The following is a 19127-nucleotide window of genomic DNA, read 5'->3' as shown; positions in this document are numbered from 1 at the left end:
GGGGAAAAAGAAGAGAGACTGGAAATAGAGGCTAGGGGAGAGAGAGAGAGAGTAGAGGGGGAAAAGGTGATAACTGAGAAAAGAGGGAGGGAGAATTTTTGGGAGGGAGGGGAGAGAGAAAGGTTTGGGATAAAAAGGGAGTGAGGTATGAATGATGAGTTCTGGAAATTTGGACATTGTTTGTCCGGGATCGCCCTTAGATTCCTCTGGACAGTAAATTGACCTGAAATTTCCACTAAGATGTTATAGGTATCTCCACTAAATTGTTAGTCCAGTTGTTAATTTATCATTTAAAAGCTAATTTTTGAATGTACATTTTAGTTACGAAAATAATCCAAACACCCAATATTTAGTCATACATGTTCATTAAAAACTAATTTCTGTTGTCACCAGAGAGTTGTGTAGACATCTCCACTGGAAAATAATTCTGTTGTCATTTGTCAACGAAAAGTTATTTTGACATAAAAATGGGGTCAGGAAATCCCCAATGGGAACATGGGGACGGGAATAACAAATGGGTATTCAGAACACACATTTACACCTCCACATAATACACACTCGGATACGGACCATTAATACTAATAATAACAAATACACATTCCCCTTTTTTGTCCCTCTCTCCTATAAAATCCCCTTTCTTCCCCCCTTTTTGTCCCTCTTTTTACCCCCTTTTATAAAATTTCCCTCTTTCGCCCAACTTTCCTCCCCCTTTTTCTCTCCCTTCTATGTAATATCACTCCCAATCTCGCCATTATTCTCCTGTTCTGAATTCCCCCTGTCAAAATCCGTTTTTAATTGTTAGGTGTGAATACCTAGTGGCGTGTGGTAATAATTCGAAAGGGGAAAATTGCTCTGTTCCCACCTGTTTCTGTTATCATCCCTCCCCTTCGAATTGTTAGGTGTGAATACCTAGTGGCGTGTGGTAATAATTCGAGAGGGGAAAATTCTTCTGTTCCCACCTGTTTCTGTTATCATCCCCCCCCTTCGTAGAGTAACTTAACACACCTTTGCTTTTGGGTAGCTTTGCTTTTTTTCGTACTTTCTTCAAATTGTTAGGTGTGAATACCTAGTGGCGTGTGGTAATAATTCGAGAGGGGAAAATTCTTCTGTTCCCACCTGTTTCTGTTATCATCCCTCCCCTTCTTAGAGTAACTTAACACACCTTTGCTTTTGGGTAGCTTTGCTTTTTTTCGTACTTTCTTCCTCTCTACCTTTTTTAACTTCTCTTCTTTCCTCTTCACTCGATCCCACCTCGCTTTGACTTCTCAATTCTTTCCCTTCTCGTTTCTATTACCTCTTCTTTTTCTCCTGTCCTCCTACCTTTCTTTTGACAATCAAGCGTTTATTTGGTTAGTTGTTCGTCTTACGGGTAATTGTTGGTTAACGTAGGCATTGTAGGTACCGAAAGAGTAGAATTCTTGGAATATAGTTTTAAAGTAGATACTAAATATAAAAAATAGTAAATACTGTCAACATGGGGCTAAAAAAAGTCCCTTTATCCCACAGTCTAAACATGTACAATTTATTGTAGGTACATGTTATGTAGATTTATGTTGAATGGTACGTGATGCATTTCCAGTCAGCCACCCGTTCATATACCCGCCACGCTCCACGGAGCTTATCTTGAGTATTTCGTTTGGAACTGACGATACTCCTTTTGTCAAAACCACGCTTTGCTTGCTTTACCATTGTTACTCTTAGTTTATTATTACTTTTTTATTCTTATTTTTGAATGCATTTAAAAAAAAAAAAATTCTTCCTCTCTCTCTCTCTCTATCTATTTTTTCAATTTACTAATGTAAACATTGTAAGCTTTTTTTTTTCAATTCACAATGTCAACACGATGATTTAATGATTCTCAGAATATTTTGTTACATAAGGGTCAAACTCAAAAATGGGATTTTGTTATTTGAATTTACTATTATTACTTTTATTTCCTTAAGTCCTTAATCCGCTTTTTCATTTGATTTTCTTTCTCCAAGGCGCTTTGTTTGTGAAGGAATACAAGTTCGACATGACGCGCAATGTCAACACGATGATTTAATGATTCTCAGAATATTTTGTTACATAAGGGTCAAACTCAAAAATGGGATTTTGTTATTTGAATTTACAATTATTACTTTTATTTCCTTAAGTCCTTAATCCGCTTTTTCATTTGATTTTCTCTCTCCAAGGCGCTTTGTTTGTGAAGGAATACAAGTTCGACACGACGCGAAATAGAAATAATAAAAATAATTATTAAATCAATCACTGACTTCCGAAGTTCTAATTACCTCTAAGAAGTAGTTAGCTGTTACCTAAGATGTAGTTGGAATGCAGCTGGTGTTTTTGGTCTGATCTTCTCCGTCTCCTTTTTCTTCTTCTTCTTCTTTTTCTCCTTCTTCTCCTCCTCCTTCTTTTTCTTCTTCTTTTGAAAACCCAACAGGAAAACGTTTAATTTTATTTACAACTCAGCAAAAACCGAAATGACATAATTCGTACGACATCTCTTTGCATTCTTGTTCAAAAACTGAAACCGCTTTGTAATTTCGTGCGAAACCTCTTTGTAATATCACCCAACACTTGTGAATCTTGAATCTGTTTTGTGGTTTTTCTCTTTGTTCTTAGAGCATTTCTTCGTTCCCTTTCGTCTCTGATTTCGTTATCACCAATTCCGTTTTCCCTGTTAATCTTCCGTTTTTTTTTTACTTTCTTTTCCTTGGTTTCGTTTTCCCCAATTCCGTTTTCCCTTTTAATTTTCGTTTTTTTTTTTTTTTTTTTTACTTTTTTTTCTTGCTATTTTTTCTTTTCATTTCACATTTATTATTTTTTTCTATTTTTTCTCGAGAGCTTTAGGTACACATTGGATCTTTCTACCATCTAGAATAAGTCTATAGGTACTTGAGAACGGGGAAAAACATCGTTTTTTTTTCTAGGGGAAAAAATGAAGTTTATTTTTTTATACTGGGTGGCATAAAAAATTAATTACAAAAATTTCAGTAAGAAAACTGTACCATTTGTTCCTAAGCAGTCACCCATCCAAGTACTATCCACACTCGACGTTGCTTAACTTAAGTGATCGGAAAGAACTCGTGTATCTAGGTGATATGAACACTGGCGAAATACAACAATTGTAATTTAATCTTCTAATTGGAATGTCTAGGCATCCCCTCTACAAGGTCCATAATGTCTAGGCATCCCCACTACAAGGTCGCAAGGTCCATAATTTTGACAGCTCCACTAGAAAGAGATTTGACGTCTCCACTAATACTCGTACACAGTACCTATTATCCACTATTTTTTTCCCACTAGACCAAAATAGGTAGCACGTCATAATATACTCTTCTCATTCCACCAGTATATCCCATACGAACTTTCGGAATATTGTTATTTATAGCAGCATCATCGAAAAATTTTGTGCTATCAAATTGGATTTGATTTGATTTGGGAAGCTAATCTCATCGTGCAGTCTAATCAATATTTTGTGTTACAGTGTCCAGTTCCAGTGGCGTAGCGTGGTCTAACTCCAAGTGTAGGGCGGACACTAATTTCTATCACAATATCTATCTAATAAGAATACAATAATTTTTTAAAGTCAATATTTAAGGGTATTTGAGTGGAATTTTCGAGTGTATGGCCGCCATACACGCCCTACATGGACGCTACGCCACTGTCCAGTTCATTTTATATCATAGCTGTGTACATAGGTACCATGGTACTTACCCTTCCTCATGGTAAATTTGTATCCATGGAATTTTACCTAGGTAGGGGTGGAAAACAGATTATTTCTAGGTATTCGTTAGGTAATTAGGTAGGGTAACTACACAAGGTAATTTTATTATGTACCTATTCATTATCTGTTGTACTTGTAAGTATATTCCAAGTAGATGAAAAAGGAAGAAGAAGAAGAAGAAGGGGAAGGGGAAGAAGAAGAAGAAGAAGAAGTAGAAGAAGGAGAAGGACAAGAAGAAGAATAAGGAGAAGAAGATGAAGAAAAATGAGGAGGATTTAGAGGATCCTCTCTTAATTTCCTGCCTCCGTCTTTCCATTTTACTCAACGTTCTTGATATTATCTCTTGCCTTCTTCACTTTTCTTTCCCCACCCTTCTTAGATGTCTTTTCTCGTCGTTTGTTCCTCTTCTTCTTCTTCTTTTTTCGTCCTCTTCTTCCCTTTCTTCTTCCTCTTCATTATTCGTCCTCTTCTTCCCTTTCTTCTTCTCTTACTTCTTCATAGGCTTCTCTCAATTGAACAATATCCTTTCTTATCATCGGATCGTTTCCTGTTTCCTTTGACATTTTACCACATTTTCTCTTCCTTTGTCTCTCCCACCTGTTCCTGATTCTATTCTCCTTTATTCCGGTTTGGTGATAGCTATTTCCCAACTTATGTTTCATCTTACTTTAATCTTTTAGCACAATTTGATATCCTTATCATTTGGCTACCTATCCCGCCTTCTTCTGCTTCTAATGCCATGTCCAAATTCTTAGCTTTTATGAAAATTTCAAATCTAAAATACGAATCATTGTTTCTTCTTCCTCTTCTTCTTCTTCTTCTTTTCCTTCCTACCTACTATTTTTTTTTTTTTTTTTCAATTATGTTCTGATGTTTAATCTAAAACCTGAGCTTTAAACACAGAGCTATGTACATAATTCCTTAAGCAATGCAGTTTGCATGCGGATGAAATCTTTCTTTATGTCCTACTTCCTTATTCGTCATCACTTGAGTAAAAGTAGCTTTCGGTCTTATTCTTATTTTTAGTCACACTAGCAGAATAAACAAGGCCTATTCTATTCTATTCTGACTATTCTATTGTATCTTCTATTCTATTTCACAAGAGGAAAAATGTCTTCGTTAACGCAAGTTAAATAATACAACGACTAAATTGTGTCTGCCTTTGTGTTGTCCTAACCAAGTTTATTTATTTTCATAAGAATTACTCCTACAATAGGTAAATACATAAAAAATAAACTGCTATAATTTTTACGAGAACAAAATAAATAAGCTATCTAGCGACCAAGCTACCTAGATGAACTGATTGTAGAAATGTTTACAAAAAGCACATAAGATACAACATTCAGTAGTCGTATGTACAAATCTGCATTCGAAAGTCAAAGCTTTTTGTTGTTCTATTTTTTAGATACAATTTTTTATGTAGTTTTTCCCATGTTTGTTGGTATTTTTTCCCCCAGATTTAAAAGATAACGTACTTGAGGTCATGTTCAGTTTTAAACCCAGCTTTAAAAAAAGTTTAATCCGTAATAATTCATAAATCTTTAACACGAACTTTTGTTTATCTTTTCTCTCTCCCTACTTCCCACACTCTCAATATAATCCCACTCTTTCCCTCCCTCTTTCTAAACCTTTCCCTCCCTCTTTCTCAACCACTCTCTCTCATGACTTTTTGTTTGGCAAAAAAGTAAAAGGAACTCCAAAGTACTTGTTTCGAGAGACTTAGAAAAAAAACGTAACTTTTTAATCCTAAAATTAAAAAAAAAGTGGATGAGATAAAGGAAATGGATAGGACGGAGGCGGAGGATGAGAAAGCGAAGGAAAAGAGGAAGATAAATTTAAGAGGAGATATGGAGGAAAGAAAATCGACAATGCTGAATGATGGAGTAGAGAATGAAAGGGGAAGAGGGAGACGAGAAGAGGGAGAGAAATCGAAAGGAAAACAGAGAAGAAGGAGAAAAATAATAGAATACGAGAAGATAAAAGAGGGTGCAATAAAGAAGAATGAAGAAAAAAGGGAAGGTAAAAGAAGGAGGAAAGGGAGGGGAAAGACAAGTTGTACGAACAAGTTTTCACATAAATATGATAGAAAAGTTTAAAAATGGGGAGAGAGAGAAAAGGAGAGAGAAAGAGAGAACCACGAAACAAAACAATGTATTGAGAAAAACAAAAACAAAAGGTCCCTTTATTTATTTGAAGGGGTAATTTATTTACATCAAACCCAGATCTCTCTCTCTCTCTCTCTCTCGATCTATCTTCTCTCTTTCTCTATTTCTGCCTTTGCCTCTCTGCCTCATTCTATCTCTTTCTTTCTCTAAATCCTTCCCTCTCTCTCTCTCTCTCTCTCTCTCTCTCTCCAAGTTATGTCCAGACACAAAGTCCAATTTGTGGTCAGATAATATACCGTGGCGACAAAGAACGAGGGAAAGGAAGAGAAAGAGAGAGAGAGAGAGGGAAATAGGGGAAAGAGAGAAAAAAGAGGGAGAGATGAAATTTTTATAATTATCTTCCCTCTCTTACCATTTTCTCTTTAAATCTTGTCTCTCTCTTTCTCTCTCTCTCTTTCTCCCCCCTTCTCTCACTCCCCCCTCTCCTTCTTTCCCTATTCCCCCCTTCTCTCTCTCTCTTTATCTGTCTATCTATCACTCTATTTTATTATCCTCTATCTATTTTTCTGGACATAAATTACACGAACTATGTACCTATGGATAGTCTAGTCTGGGGTTAGAAATTTGATTAGTCACGAAATTGAGTACACCCTACCCTAAAATATAGGAGCGAGAAAGAGAAGGAGAGGGGGAGATAGAAAGGGAGGGAGAGAGAGGGAGAGAGAAAGGGGAGAGAGAGAGAAGAGGGACGGGGGAAAATAGGGAGAGAAAGAGGAATAGAGAGATAAGATAGCCAGGAGGAATGAAAAAAAAAAAAAGATCACGTGACGTGATGTTTTTACAGGAAATCTTAATCTTATGTTTATCCCAGAATTCGGAGAAATGGGATTTTTTTTTCTTGATATTTTTTTTTCTTTTTCCTCTCCTTCTATTTACGATCTCCCTTATTCTCTGTCTTCCCATCTCTCCCTATCTTCCAGATTATTTCTCTCTCTTTCTCATTCCTCTCTCTCTCTCTTACTTCTAGTTTCCTCTAGAAACATGAAAATAAGTAAGTTACAAAGAAATAAAGAAGAAAAAAAACTAGCTTTTACTCTCCTTCTACTAGAGACAAGGTGTGAACGCCCCTTTCCCCATTTAAAACATATTGACAGCAAAATCTAAACCATAAACCGGACCTGGTGAGGACATAAAATGCCAAAGCACATAAGTGTAAAAATTAAATAAAATACAACATCTTAAATGAATAAATTTATTTCATAAAAAAACTCTTTTCCTTCATTTGCACTCGATCGACTTGAAATGCGCTTCAAAGTTGAAGTCATGTGTACTCTCGTCCGTCTTATTGTAATTCTTCACGTAGCCTTCATCCCAACTAAGATTCGTATGTCCATAGGGTACCACCTTATCCCAATCGTACGATCCAACCTCCACACAAGTTCCATCTGACCGTACGGTAACCGTAGCATACGAACTTTTATCCGGTAAGAAGAGTGCTTCTTCCTTGGAGCTCACGGGGATCATTTTGAGCTGAATTTGAGCTGTGCATTCCAAATCTTTCTTGACGTCTGAACTGCATTTGATATACATCACCCAATACCGAGCCACGTCAGGGACTCTTTTCCTCGAGAGACAGAGTTTCCATTTCGTATCCCCCAGGAGGTATTCTTCTTTGGATTCGAACGTGGTCTTCCGTTCCCGAATTTTGGGACGGTGTACTGTGAACGATCTGGTGATGTTTTGCAGGGCGAGGGGGACTTTTCGGTCTTCCTTGACACCTCGGTCTTCCTTGGCACTGATAGTCGGGATTTTAGTGTCCTGTGCTTTTCGGTCTTCTTTGACACCGATATTATGGATTTTAGTGTCCTGGACTTCCTGGACTGTTGCAGTACAGCACACTTGACCTTTCGGACAGGTGTGCAAAGTATTTCTGAAAAAATAATGCATCGTCATTAGAATTTATTAGTAAACTTGACACTAATATTTCGTCATTTTGTATTACATAATAAATGCCGAAAAACCATTGAACTCTACTCGTATATCGTGTTAATATAGGCCTGGCTGCGCTTCAAACTCTTGACGTTCGCGCACCTTCCGGCACATTTCATTAAATAAAACGTCAACAGGTCTGAATGGGTTAATGGGGCTATGATTGAGGCTAGGCTAGGCTAGATAGGCATGGGGCTCGAAGGGAGCGGCTGGGCTAGTATGAACTTACCTCACAATATTTCCACTTGCACATCTAACAGCAAGCGTGCATTTACAATTTGTGGTGACATCTGCTGTAGAAACACTCAAAACACCAAATAGTAGAACACTGGAAAGTATGAGTTTTCGACACCCCTCCATTTTGGCTTCAAATATTTAACTGATAACTGAGTTTTTTTCTTAGTCAATAATATTTTTTTCTAATTCAATATTAATTTATTTGATTTTTTAATAATTATTTTATCGTATGCCTACTACCTACATTATTCAGAACTTTGTTTGTTATTAAAAGAGATATGAAATCGTACTAGTGCAAAATAGGGTACTCACAATCAGTACTGATTGTGGGTACCTAGTCATCGTGATAAATGAAAGTTACGTTGCCCTTGACCCGTCTATGATGACCTTAGGTTAAAGATTATTTTTTATCTGTTTATGTACATTATTTACATGCCTTATCAAATCAAAACTGATTGAGACTTTTCACAACTTTTGCATAAAGAAGGCAGGTACTATTTACTGAGCTTCAATCGATTTTTCAAAGTTATATCTATACGAGTACACACCTGTACCTACGTCTCTAGCGATCAACCCTCAAATTACAACTTAAAAAAAAAAGAGGTTTGACAGAGGGAACTGTAACTACTATGGTCTTATCGTCCCGAAATCGAAGAGAGAAGGAAGACAGGATAGGAAAAAGCCAGCTGTTCCGAGAACGAACGTTATCCTACTACATTATTTACATGCCTTATCAAATCAAAACTAATTGAGCCTTTTCACAACTTTTGCATAAAGAAGGTACTGTTTACTGAGCTTCAATCGATTTTCCAAAGTTATACCTATGTATACGAGCGAGTACCTACCTCTCTAGCGAACAACCCTCAAATTACAACTTTTTTTTACCGTGGCGAAGTATTATAGGTATCATAAAGTTTCGTGGTCCAACATGTTATATTTCGGGTTCCAACATAATTATTATGTAGAACAATAGAATTCCATAATAAAATAATTTGCTTCGCCATAATATTTGGTGATTCACCATGGCTTTTCTCCACCATAACATCTGGTAATTCACCATAATATCTAGTGTTCTGCTATACTGTCGAACTCTCATTATCAAAGTATAGCGCTCCACCATAAAATCTGGTGATTCACCATATTCCGTGCTTCACCATATTAGATAAAGCAACACAAATAAAGTGGTCGAAAGAATAAGAGGCAGGAAGAAAGAGGAAGATACAAAGAGCGAGAGGGGAGGAGATGTCTTTCCTTTTTCATCATGACACCTTTTGAATAACTCTGTCCTTCTATCTGTTCCATATTTGTACCTAACAATGGGGTCAGAAGGAGAGGAATTGGGGGACATCAGAGATGGAATAAGGGTTTTGGAAAGAAGAACGAAAAAGGAGAGTAATAGTTTAGGGAAGAAATAGGGGAGAGATAGTTTAGGGTAAACAAGAGAACTGGGGTTATAGAGAGTTGGAAGAGAGGAGAGAGAAAGAGTGAGGGGGAAAAAGAAGAGAGACTGGAAATAGAGGCTAGGGGAGAGAGAGAGAGAGTAGAGGGGGAAAAGGTGATAACTGAGAAAAGAGGGAGGGAGAATTTTTGGGAGGGAGGGGAGAGAGAAAGGTTTGGGATAAAAAGGGAGTGAGGTATGAATGATGAGTTCTGGAAATTTGGACATTGTTTGTCCGGGATCGCCCTTAGATTCCTCTGGACAGTAAATTGACCTGAAATTTCCACTAAGATGTTATAGGTATCTCCACTAAATTGTTAGTCCAGTTGTTAATTTATCATTTAAAAGCTAATTTTTGAATGTACATTTTAGTTACGAAAATAATCCAAAAAGTTACACACCCAATATTTAGTCATACATGTTCATTAAAAACTAATTTCTGTTGTCACCAGAGAGTTGTGTAGACATCTCCACTGGAAAATAATTCTGTTGTCATTTGTCAACGAAAAGTTATTTTGACATAAAAATGGGGTCAGGAAATCCCCAATGGGAACATGGGGACGGGAGGAGTGAGGTATGAATGATGAGTTCTGGAAATTTGGACATTGTTTGTCCGGGATCGCCCTTAGATTCCTCTGGACAGTAAATTGACCTAAAATTTCCACTAAGATGTTATAGGTATCTCCACTAAATTGTTAGTCCAGTTGTTAGTTTATCATTTAAAAGCTAATTTTTGAATGTACATTTTAGTTACGAAAATAATCCAAACACCCAATATTTAGTCATACATGTTCATTAAAAACTAATTTCTGTTGTCACCAGAGAGTTGTGTAGACATCTCCACTGGAAACTAATTCTGTTTTCATTTGTCAACGAAAAGTTATTTTGACATAAAAATGGGGTCAGGATATCCCGAATGAGAACACGGGGACAGGGATAACAAATGGGTATTCAGAACACACATTTACACCTCCACATAATACACACTCGGATACGGACCATTAATACTAATAATAATAAATACACATTCCCCCTTTTTTGTCCCTCTCTCCTATAAAATCCCCTTTCTTCCCCCCTTTTGTCCCTCTTTTTTCGCCTCTTCTATAAAATTTCCCTCTTTCGCCCAACTTTCCTCCAGTTTTGCTGGCCTCAAAGCGTGTTCCCCGTGTATTTCTTATGGGGGGGACTAAAAAACGTCAATATCTCGGGAACGGTTTGGAATTTCAGGGGTCAAAGCGTGTTCCCCGTGTATTTCTTATGGGGGGACTAAAAACGTCAATATCTCGGGAACGGTTTGGAATTTCGGGAATCAAAGCGTGTTCCCCGTGTATTTCTTATGGGGGGACTAAAAACGTCAATATCTCGGGAACGGTTTGGAATTTCGGGAACAAACTCTGTTCCCCGTGTATTTCTTATGGGGGGACTAAAAAACGTCAATATCTCGGGAACGGTTTGGAATTTCGGGGGTTTTTTTCACTGTGTTCCCTGTGTATTTCTTATGGGGAACTAAAAAAACGTCAATATCTCGGGAACGGTTTGGAATTTCGGGAGTTTCCGATTTTTCCCAAAATGAATTTTTTAGTTTTGTGTAGTGTTCACTCTAGAAGTTTGGACCAGTGTTACCTAAAGTGAACTTATCCTTGCGATAAATAGAAAAGTTGGTTAAAAATCGATTCGTTTTGTCTTTAGTCTTTTCCACTTAAAAGAGTTAAAAGCAAAGCGAATCTTATCCAGGTTGGAATTTCTCACAAGTTTGGCTGTTGGAGCAGTATTTATTTTTCACTTTATGCGTTTTAATTGTTCTTATGTATCCTCCAATTAAATTAAAAACTAAAAAAAAAAACTGCATTCTTATGTATCCTCCAATAAAATTAAAAAAAAAACATGAATTAAAATAAATAAATAAAAACTGTGTACACAAGAATGATTTTGGTTTTAATTTCTGGTTTATTTTAAGTACATCACAACAGTTCGAACTATTCGAAGGGTAAACTATTTTCACAGAGGACATGGGGACAATGGGACAGTATTGAGCAGAAAAGAGCCATAAGGCAATTTCCCATATGGATGGTTCTGTTCTGCTCAATGCTGTCCTACTTAGGTTAAACACGAGGTTTGGACACACATAATAATCATAGAAAATAATGATAATATCATCAAAGTACGAAATCAGAGCTCTTTTTTGTGCTAGTTGTACTAGGAAGACGCTTGTCTTTCATTGGACTAACCTGGTTCCAATCTATCCTGATGAGACCAATAAGAAATGGAGAAAATAAAATACAATAGGTACATATAAAAAATTTGAAGGGAAAAAGTTCATGAAATTATATAGGCTACTTCTGATGCCCAAGGATTCTTCTTCTTTTACTGTTGTTTTTTCTCACTCAAGTGGGGTCGACATTATTTCTCTTCCAAGTGTCACAGTTTTGAGCGAAATGTCTAAGAGATAAGATCTAGGGTAAGTGTACCATTTATTCGCCCACCTAAAAAACGTACCATTTATTAGCCCACCTGCCCACATTTATTTTTCTAATTTTTGTTTTTCTAATTTTTGATATTTTTGAATATTACTGGTTTGATAGCATTCTTTAAGCCCTTTCTTTTGATAAAATTGGATCTTGAAAAAGTTCGTCGAGTTCAGACTTATGTGGCGTATGGTACAGGTGGGCCAATAAATGGTACGTTTTTTAGGTGGGCCAATAAATGGTACACTTACCCTATCTGATACATTTATGACCAGGGCCGTATTTATAGGGGGCCCGGGCCCCCCTCGAGCTTCATATTTCTCTTTTACTGTAGGCGAGACTCCGAAAATTTGGAGCAAATGTAACCAGATTGAAAGGGGTGTTTTCTGGATTCAAGGTGTTAGAAAATGGTTCTTGACACACGTCTGACACAATCAAATTGGTCTTGAGAGCAAACTCGACACCTCCAATTCTAACAACAGGCCAATCCTAAATCCTTCCTAACTGGACAAGCTTATTCTAAATCCTGTCTAACTCTGCCCAAATCTAACCAACACAACCAGTGCAGTAGCAACCATCACACTCGGGGCAAACTGTCTCAGTCCCGTAGCGCCGCTTGGCTTCTGGGTGGTCGCATGGGTGGGATGGCTGGTCGGGTGGGTAGGCAGTGGCGACTGGCTAGGGGTGGTGGGGGACGGGGTCGTACTGGGGGTGTTGGCGCCGAACCATTTTTCCAGTGCCTTCTGGTGATTGGCGCTGCGGGTGAAGCGCTCCTGAATGTGGGTCAGGGTCTTGTTGATGCTGGCCCCTATGGTGGGGTTACTCTGGTACCCAGTCAGGATGGAGGTGAACTGAAAAAGGGAGAACGGGAAAAAATTAGGGGGGAAAAAACGGATATTTCCACGCATTTCCCGATTTTGAAAATTTGAACCGATTGCAATACTTTCTCATCACTGGTATAGCTTCTCTATAACTGTAGTAATAGAAAGTTTTTTTCTATTAGTAATAGAAAGTAAAAATCAGTGGAAGAAACTCTACAATGTTAGAAAATCCTAGAAAAGTTGTGAAAATAAAAATATGTTTGATAGAGGGGACTGTAACAATGGGTGTTTTTCTGAAGTCGTAAAAAGGAGGACAGGATAGGAGATAGCCAGCCGTTTCGAGAACGAACCTTATCCGTTCAGGACAAAATCCTTGGGCGGGAATCGAACCCCCAACTTTGCGCTCACAAGACAGTGCCACAATTACAGATTTCTTTATTTGATCTTTAGAATAGCGCTTACAAGGCAGACTCGCTGCCCTCCAAACTGACTAAACTGACAATCCCTTCTTTGAGATTGATTTGACTCCTGATCCTGAATAGGCTGGCAATTCCTTCTTACCTGGTTCAATTCGTCCTTGCTGCTGATGCCAGCTCCCACCGTGGAGATGATGGACTTCAGATTTTCGCCCGCGTTGGAGAGCTCATCCTTTTTCACTTCCTCCAGGAGGGAGTGAGTTTTGTCCTTGAGGAATTTCAGACCCGCTCGCAGGCCGGGCCTCTCGCCTAGCACGCCGCGAATCACAATGTAGTGGTCCTGGCTTCGAATCCCGGACTTGGGGTCGGTGATTTTGGACAGGTAGCTGGGGAAAGAAATGACAGGAGCATTGTCAGAGTTTATTATTATCTCTACTGGCTAAACGGTTAGGGATATCGAAAAATTATGGTTATAGACCCCCTAAAACCCCCGAAAAAGTCCTTTCATTAATGTCAGAGTAACAGTTAGCTGTAGGGTATTTTGAAATGACTCTGACAGTTTTCGATCATAAGCTAGGAATCTTATATCTCCCCAGAACCATCACTTTTTTACTTTCCTTATCCTATAGGAAGGAAAGTAATGTAATCGGGTCAAATTTTCGATGGTCAGTTTTTAGTGTCAAAACACGTTTTGAGGTCCCTAGAGCGTAAATCCAAAGTTTCAGCCATTGGTCCGTGTGTGTGTGTCTGTCTGTAAACAAAATATCTCGAGAACGGTAAAAGCTACAGACTTGAAATTCGGTATGTAGCTGTCAAATGTGACAAGGATGCGACACGAAACTTTTGGTTAAGACCGGTGCAACAGGTGGCGGCATTTTACCGCTTTTTGGCGGTTTTCGGTGTAATTTAACAATACCTATCTCGGGAACGGTATAAGCTAGAGACTTTAAATTTGGTATGTAGTTTTTTTAGCACAAAACGTTTGGTTGAGATGGTTGCTGCGCTTGGCGGTATTTTGACCGCTTTTGGACAGATTTCGACCGTTTTTTTTGGCCAAAACCGTTTTTTGGAGATGGTTGCTGCGCTTGGCGGTATTTTGACCGCTTTTGGACAGATTTCGACCGTTTTTTGGCGGTAGTATAAGTTAGAACATCTTATATCCTTAGTAGGCACCAACCTCAGTGGTGCAGTGGTTAACGCTTTGGACTTTGGAGCTGGAGGTTGATGGTTCGAGTCCTAGTCAAGTCATAGAAATTATTTATTTGTGACAAAAAATCAAGTGAGTATGCTTAACACAATTAAAAATTCCTCCTTCCTTATTCTTCGTAGGCGTCCAAAACCGACCGACCATAGCCTAGTACAGAACCAAGAGAAAATAAACAAACCATGCTAATGAACAGAAGCGTCCTTAACACATTAAGGACGGCGTGCATCTCTAGAGATGCACAGCAACATTTCTCTGGGGACGGCGTGCATTACTAGAGGGTGACGCCCATTTTTTTGTAAAATCACTGTGAGTCTCTCACGATGCATGCTACAATGTAATTTTCTATCTACGTTTAATAAAGAGCAGGCTCTGCCGAACCGTGTGGTATTTACAGGACTTGGATACCGTGAAGTATGAGGCTGTGGTGAACGCAAATAAATATCTCTGTTCAGTGAGATACCCATTTCTGTGAGTCTCTCACGATGCACGCTCAGTTTTCTATATAGACTTAGATAGACTCAGTTTCCTAGGGGACGGCGTGCATCTCTAGAGGGTGACGAGAGTCTCCCATACAAATCTCAGCCGGCTGGGGGGTAATAAATTAATGGAGCACTGACTACAGATTGTTCATAAAGTCTGGGGACCCCTGTATATTTTTTGGAATGGCTAATAATAAGAAGCCGAAATGTAGGGTACCTAGTGTTTTATTTTTGAAAATGTGTACCATTTTTTGACGCACCTACTAGCCAAATTTCGGCTGCAACCAGGTCCGGCCCCAGGGCGGTCAACTTCTAAATCTTAAATACCTAAGAATCTTAAATGAGTCCCGTACTTACCCCAAATCAGCTCCATTTCTAAGGTAGTCCTGCAGTGTCTTTTTCGTGCGCGACGGATCGAGAAAGAGATAGACCTCTCTAGAAATAGATAGACGATGGCGGGAAAATTAAGAGAATAAGCGGGAAAATTGAGAAAATAAGCGGGTAAGCTGGAAAGGAACACAGTGGGCGTCAATACATTCTCGATCATCCGCAGGACGGAGCCACCTGTAAACCAGAACCACAATATGAGTGGGCTAGCCTAATAAGCTTTAGGTCGCGGGTTCGATTCTCGCCCGGAGCGAACAAGTTCTAAAACCACGGTTCAAGGGGTAAGCAGACCTGACGAGAAAAGTAAAGAGACGCGAAATTGGTTTTGATTGTTTGCCTAACGAAAAAGTAACTAGCCAACTTAGTTAACTTGGAAGGTAGAGTGCCTGTCTTTTGAGTGCACAAATAAGGTTCGTTCTCGGAACGGCTGGCTCTCTCCCATAGTCTGTCCTCCTTCTGTCTTCTATTTAGGGACGGTAAGACTTCCGATGTTACAGTTCCCTCTGTCAAATCTTACCGACAGGGTCGATGTTTTCGAGATAATTATGTGCTTGTGGGAGTTCGGTGTAAAAGAAGAAGAAGAAGAAGAAGAATTGAACTGAATTGAATGAAATATTTACAAACAATGATAATCACAAAGTTAAGAATATTTAGAGTTTAGATCATCCCCTAAGCTTACAAAAACTTCTAGGGGGGTGAGGGTGTTCTTCTGTAGGTATGCTCAGCTTGCAAGTGATAGGTATTCACATATGGTCATCTATGTGTGATAGATAGAAGTTTCACAAGTATGATAGAAGTTAGTTCTAGTTCCAAATAAAACTCTTGGACTGCAAGGTAGTACTCTGTAGTATGGCATTCTATTCATAAGATAATAAAAACAAGAAGGAAGCCAATTCGATTGTTTTAATGAATTTTTTAGTTTTTTTTGCGGTGTAATTTTTTTAATTTTTTCTTCTTTCATATGAGTAAATATTTGAAAATCATGAGAATTGTCAATTCTACCCAAATAGAATTCTATTTTACTAATATCTATCCTGATGAGACCAATAAGAAATGGAGAAAATAAAATACAATAGGTACATATAAAAAATTTGAAGGGAAAAAGTTCATGAAATTGTACAGGTTACTTCTGATGCTCAAGGATTCTTCTTCTTCTTTTACTGTTGTCTTTTCCCACTCAACTCACGGGACGCAAGTTCAACAACCGGGTAGTTGTCACCTCCTATTGGGACCCGGATAAGTACCATCGGCGTGAGTTCTAAACGGGACTGAAGAGATCTAAACGGGACGCGAGGACTAAAGAGTTCTAAATGGGACTGAATATTACTTATACTTGTTTTTATTATGACATTTAAGTGTGATTTTCAAATGAGACCCAGAGGACTGAAGAGTTCTAAATGGCACAGTAGGGGTGAAGAGTTCTAAACGGGACACTAGGGATAAAGAGTTCTAAATGGGACTGAAGATTACCTACTTGTTTTGATTATGACATTTAAGTGTGATTTCCAAATAGATTCGACCTTTTAGGCATATTTTTTACACAAATGAAGTCACAAAAGATCTAAGCAGGTCGCATTGACATAGGGCGTTTATTAGAGCCCTACTTATACCAATTCTACCCAAATAGAATTCTATTTTACTAATTTATTTATTTTCTCCTCTTCACTCCCCAGGTGTTCATTGAGTTCAACTCCATAGTGGATTGTCAGCGAGCCCAGCAAGCACTCACGGGACGCAAGTTCAACAACCGGGTAGTCGTCACCTCCTATTGGGACCCGGATAAGTACCATCGGCGTGAGTTCTAAACGGGATTGAAGAGATCTAAACGGGTCGCGAGGACTAAAGAGCTCTAAATGGGACTGAATATTACTTATACTTGTTTTTATTATGACATTTAAGTGTGATTTTCAAATGAGACTCAGAGGACTGAATAGTTCTAAATGGGACAGTAGGGGGTGAAGAGTTCTAAACGGGACACTAGGGATAAAGAGTTCTAAATGGGACTGAAAACTTGTTTTGATTATGACATTTAAGTGTGATTTCCAAATGACCCAGAGGACTGAACAGGTTAATTGTATTTTATAATCGACGTGAGTTCTAAATGGGACACTGACACTGAAGAGTTCTAAATGGGAGATGAGGACTGCATAGTTCTAGATGGGACACGAGTTTTGAAGAGTTCTAAACGGGACGCTATGACTGAAGAATGTTTGTTTTTATTATGACATTCACTTACTTAACTAGGTGTGATTTCCAAATGAGACTCAGAGGACTGAATAGGTTACGTGTACTTTGTGTCACATATGGACTGACACTGAAGAGTTCTAAATGGGAGATGAGGACTGCATAGTTCTAGATGGGACACGAGTTTTGAAGAGTTCTAAACGGGACGCTATAACCGAAGAATGTTTGTTTTTATTATGACATTTACTTACTTAACTAGGTGTGATTTCCAAATGAGACTCAGAGGACTGAATAGGTTACGTGTTCTTTGTGTCACATATGGACATCTATATATGATAGATAGAAGTTAGTTCTAGTTCCAAATAAAACTCTTGGACTGCAAGGTAGTACTCTGTATTGTGGCACTCTATTCATAAGTAAAAACAAGAAGGAAGCCAATTCGATTGTTTTAATGAAGTTTTTAGTTTTGTGTAGTGTTCACTCTAGAAGTTTGGACCAGTGTTACCTAAAGTGAACTTATCCTTGCGATAAATAGAAATGTTGGTTAAAAATCGATTAGTTTTGTCTTTAGTCTTTTTCACTTAAAAGAGTTAAAAGCAAAGCGAATCTTATCCAGGTTGGACTTCGTCACAAGTATGGCTGTTGGAGCAGTATTTATTTTTCACTTTATGCGTTTTAATTGTTCTTATGTATCCTCAAATAAAATTAAAAACTAAAAAAAAAAAACTGCATTCTTATGTATCCTCCGTGGGACAGGCTGGTCCCGCCACTGAGGTAAGAAGAATACGGGACGAAAAGACGGGGCTGGGTATTTTTATGGTCTTTAAGGGTACCTGATAATGTTCGTTCTCGGAACGGCTGGCTTTCTCCTATCCTGTCTTCCTTCTCTCTTCGATTTCGGGACGAAAAGACCATAGCAGTTACAGTTCCCTCTGTCAAACCTCTTTAAAAAAAAATCTCTGTTTCCCCCCTTCTCTTATCTTCTATCCTAATATGTACGATTATGTACGATTTTATTATATTATGTACGATTTTATTATATTATATGTACGATTTTATTATATTTTATTATATTCCAGGTTCTCTGTCTGCTCAACATGGTGTTCCTGATGAGACCAATAAGAAATGGAGAAAATAAAATACAATAGGTACATATAAAAAATTTGAAGGGAAAAAGTTCATGAAATTATACAGGCTACTTCTGATGCTCAAGGATTCTTCTTCTTCTTTTACTGTTGTCTTTTCCCACTCGAGTGGGGTCGACATTATTTCTCTTCCAAGTGTCACAGTTCTGAGCGAAATATCTAAGAGATAAGATCTAGGGTAAGTGTACCATTTATTCGCCCACCTAAAAAAACGTACCATTTATTAGCCCACCTGCCCACATTTATTTTTCTAATTTTGTTTTTCTAATTTTTGATATTTTTGAATACTACTGGTTTGATAGCATTCTTTAAGTCCTTTCTTTTGATAAAATTGGATCTTGAAAAAGTTCGTCGAGTTCAGACTTAAGTGGCGTATGGTACAGGTGGGCCAATAAATGGTACGTTTTTTAGGTGGGCGATACTAAATGGTACCACTCTGACCACTATCTGATACCATTTATGACACAGGGCTATTTAGGGGCCCGGCCCCCCTCGAACTTCATTATTTCTCTTTTACTGTAGGGAGAGGCTCCGAAAATTCG

General features: G+C 38.2%; 3 protein-coding genes across 3 annotated transcripts in view; 1 reads left to right on the top strand and 2 right to left on the bottom strand.

Moving 5' to 3' along the window:
• LOC113467385 overlaps positions 1–425 on the top strand; it is a 3140-nt gene extending 2715 nt beyond the window's left edge. The window contains exon 2 of the mRNA XM_026823527.1: positions 394–425. Within this exon, the coding sequence (XP_026679328.1) occupies positions 394–425 (32 nt within the window). The remainder of the gene's footprint in view (positions 1–393) is intronic.
• A 6628-nt stretch (positions 426–7053) lies between these two features.
• LOC103509106 lies at positions 7054–8325 on the bottom strand. The gene is made up of 2 exons (XM_008473695.3): positions 8036–8325; positions 7054–7747 (listed from the first exon to the last, which is right to left on the bottom strand). The coding sequence occupies exons 1-2, from the start codon at positions 8164–8166 to the stop codon at positions 7096–7098; spliced, it is 783 nt and encodes a 260-aa protein (XP_008471917.1). The 5' UTR covers positions 8167–8325; the 3' UTR covers positions 7054–7095.
• A 3938-nt stretch (positions 8326–12263) lies between these two features.
• LOC103509111 (aminopeptidase N-like) overlaps positions 12264–19127 on the bottom strand; it is a 21537-nt gene continuing 14673 nt past the window's right edge. The window contains exons 7-8 of the mRNA XM_026823528.1: positions 13329–13569; positions 12264–12797 (exon numbers count right to left, since the gene is read on the bottom strand). Of these exons, the coding sequence (XP_026679329.1) occupies positions 12477–12797; positions 13329–13569 (562 nt within the window). The 3' untranslated portion in view covers positions 12264–12476. The remainder of the gene's footprint in view (positions 12798–13328; positions 13570–19127) is intronic.

Source organism: Diaphorina citri, unplaced genomic scaffold (genome assembly GCF_000475195.1).
Source record: "Diaphorina citri unplaced genomic scaffold, Diaci psyllid genome assembly version 1.1 scaffold468, whole genome shotgun sequence".
Classification (NCBI taxonomy): Eukaryota; Metazoa; Arthropoda; class Insecta; order Hemiptera; family Psyllidae; genus Diaphorina; species Diaphorina citri.
This window is presented reverse-complemented; position numbering and strand designations above follow the sequence as displayed.

Coding starts and splice junctions, on each gene's coding strand:
- LOC103509106 (XM_008473695.3), bottom strand. CDS start 8,166: ATGGAGGGGTGTCGAAAACTCATACTTTCCAGTGTTCTACTATTTGGT. Junction 7,748..8,035: donor GCAAGTGGAAATATTGTGAG/GTAAGTTCATAC, acceptor TTATTTTTTCAG/AAATACTTTGCACACCTGTC.